General features: G+C 67.1%; 1 protein-coding gene across 1 annotated transcript in view; it reads left to right on the top strand.

Moving 5' to 3' along the window:
* Window positions 1-2754, top strand: part of RASAL3 (RAS protein activator like 3) — a 12671-nt gene that overhangs the window by 3760 nt on the left and 6157 nt on the right. Inside the window, exons 4-6 of the mRNA XM_009885560.1 lie at window positions 40-79; window positions 157-289; window positions 2111-2209. Coding sequence (XP_009883862.1) covers window positions 40-79; window positions 157-289; window positions 2111-2209 — 272 coding nt within the window. The remainder of the gene's footprint in view (window positions 1-39; window positions 80-156; window positions 290-2110; window positions 2210-2754) is intronic.

Raw genomic sequence — 2754 nt, 5'->3', positions numbered from 1 at the left:
GTAACAGGCCCTGCTAAAAAGTTCGTGGCATCCCCAAAGCCGAGACGCCGCCGGCGGTGACGGTGCCCGACGGCGAGAGGTACGGCACGGCGGAGGGTGGGGTGGGGAGATGTGGGTGCTGGTGAGGGTGTCCCGGTGACGGTCCTGTCCCTGTAGGGTCCCCAGCCGCAGCGGTTCACGGGAGTCGCTGCTGCCACCCCCCAGCGTGGCCGAGTTGGACCTCACCGGGGACAATGTCATCGTCCGGCCCGTGCACGGCAGCATCGTGGGCGAGAAATTTTGCTTTCAGGTAATGGGCACAGGTGGGTGCTCAGGGCACCCTGGAGAGGCACCCAGGGCAACCATGGCACCCAGGGCGCCCACGGCACCCTGCGGGGGCATCCCAGGCAAGGTGGAGGGGGACCCAGGGCACCCAAGGAACTTTGGAGGGGCACCTGTGACACCTTGGATAGTCACCCAGGGCACCCATGGCACTCTGGAGGGGGACCCAGGGCATCCACGGCACCTTGGATGGCCACCCAGGGCACCCAGAGCACTCTGGAGGGGCACCCAGAGCACCCAAGACACCTTGGATGGCCACCCAGGGCACCCATGGCACCCTGGAGGGGCACCCAGGGCACCCCAGGCAACCTAGGGAGGCACCCAGGGTGACCAAGGCACCCATGACACTCTGGAGGAGCACCCAGGGCACTCCAGGGCACCCCAGAGGGGCACCCCAGAGGGGCACCCAGGGCATCCAGGACACCCCAGGGCACCCCTGGAGAGGCACCCAGGGCACCCATGAAATCCTGCAGGGGCACCCACAGCACCCTGGAGAGGCACCCAGGACACCCCAGGCAACCTAGAGAGGCATCGAGGTTGCCCAGGGCACCCATGACACCCCAGAGGGGCACCCAAGACACCCCAGGGCACCCTGCGGGGCACCCAAGGGCACCCATGACACCCTGGAGAGGCACCCAGGACACCCCAGGCAACCTAGAGAGGCATCGAGGTTGCCCAGGGCACCCATGACACCCCAGAGGGGCACCCAAGACACCCCAGGGCACCCTGCAGGGGCACCCAGGGCACCCATGACACCCTGGAGAGGCACCCAGGACACCCCAGGCAACCTAGAGAGGCATCGAGGTTGCCCAGGGCACCCATGACACCCCAGAGGGGCACCCAAGACACCCCAGGGCACCCTGCAGGGGCACCCAGGGCACCCATGACACCCTGGAGAGGCACCCAGGACACCCCAGGCAACCTAGAGAGGCATCCAGGTTGCCCAGGGCACCCATGACACCCCAGAGGGGCACCCAAGACACCCCAGGGCACCCTGGAGAGGCACCCATGACACCCTGCAGGGGTACCCTAGACAAAGTGGAGGGGCACCCAGGTTGCCCAGTGCACCCATGACACCCCAGAGGAGCACCCAGAACAACACCAGGCAACCTAGAGAGGCACCCAGGTTGCCCAGGGCACCCATGACACCCTGGATGGGCACCCAAGACACCCCAGGGCACCCTGCAGGGGCACCCAGGGCACCCAGGACACCCTGCAGGGGTACCTTAGACCAAGTGGAGGGGCACCCAGGGTGATCATGGCACCCATGACACTCTGAAGTGGCACCCAGGACACCCCAGGCAACCTAGAGAGGCACCCAGGTTGCCCAGGGCACCCATGACACCCCAGAGGCACACCCAAGACACCCCAGGGCACTCTGCAGGGGCTCCCAGGGCACCCAGGACACCCTGCAGGGGCACCCTAGACAAAGTGGAGGGGCACCCAGGTTGCCCAGGGCACCCATGACACCCTGGAGAGGCACCCAGGACACCCCGGGCAACCTAGAGGGCCACCCAGGTTGCCCGGGACACCCATGACACCCTGGAGAGGCACCCAGGACACCCCGGGCAACCTAGGAAGGACCCTATGGCACCCCAGGCACCCTGCAAAGGCACCCAGGGCACCCTGAAACCCCCAGGGTACCCCTCGCTGAGCACCCAGAGCACCCCAAAAGGGATGGCCATCAGCCACGGGCACCCAAAGCCTGCAGCGCAGCCCCCTCCGGGCACCCTAGGGTGCCACAACCACCACCACCACCACCACCACAAGACCCCCTCTCTGCACCCAGATCATCACGGGCGAGGGCAGCCGCTCCTTTGGGTGCACGTCCCTGGCCGAGCGCGACCGCTGGATCGAGAACCTGCGCCGGACCGTACAGCCCAACAAGGTGGGACAAGCGGGGACACCCGTGGGACACCCATGGGACACCCCCGGGACGCCCCCAGGGGGACGGGAACCCCACGAGACCCTGAGCATGAGGGGCCACCCGCTGCCCTCCTGTCTCCCCGGCGGGCAGGGTGGGGAAACTGAGGCACCCACCCACCCCCACCCACCCCACAGCCCTGTGTCCCCTTGTGTCCTGTTGTCCCCCGGAGGGATTGGTTGTCCCCGCTGTGTCCTCTCCTCTCCCCTGGGGACCTGGTTGTCCCCTTGTGTCCCCCTCCTGTCCCACCATGGGTTTGGCTGTCACCTGTGTCCCCCCGAGGATTTAGTTGTCGACTCCTGTCCCCGTGTCCCCTCCTGTCCTCCCTGTCCCCCGTGTCCTCTCCGGTCCTCCATGTCCCATCATGTCCCCATGTCCCTCCAAAGAATCCCTGTCCCCTCCTATTCCCACATATCACCTCCTGTCCCCAGTGTCCCCTCGTGTCCCCTGTCTCCCCTCCTGTCCCCGTGTCCCCTCCCAGTCCCCCATGTCCCCTCCCAGTCCCCCAT

This window comes from Charadrius vociferus, unplaced genomic scaffold (genome assembly GCF_000708025.1).
Source record: "Charadrius vociferus isolate BGI_N301 unplaced genomic scaffold, ASM70802v2 scaffold955, whole genome shotgun sequence".
NCBI lineage: Eukaryota > Metazoa > Chordata > Aves > Charadriiformes > Charadriidae > Charadrius > Charadrius vociferus.
This window is presented reverse-complemented; position numbering and strand designations above follow the sequence as displayed.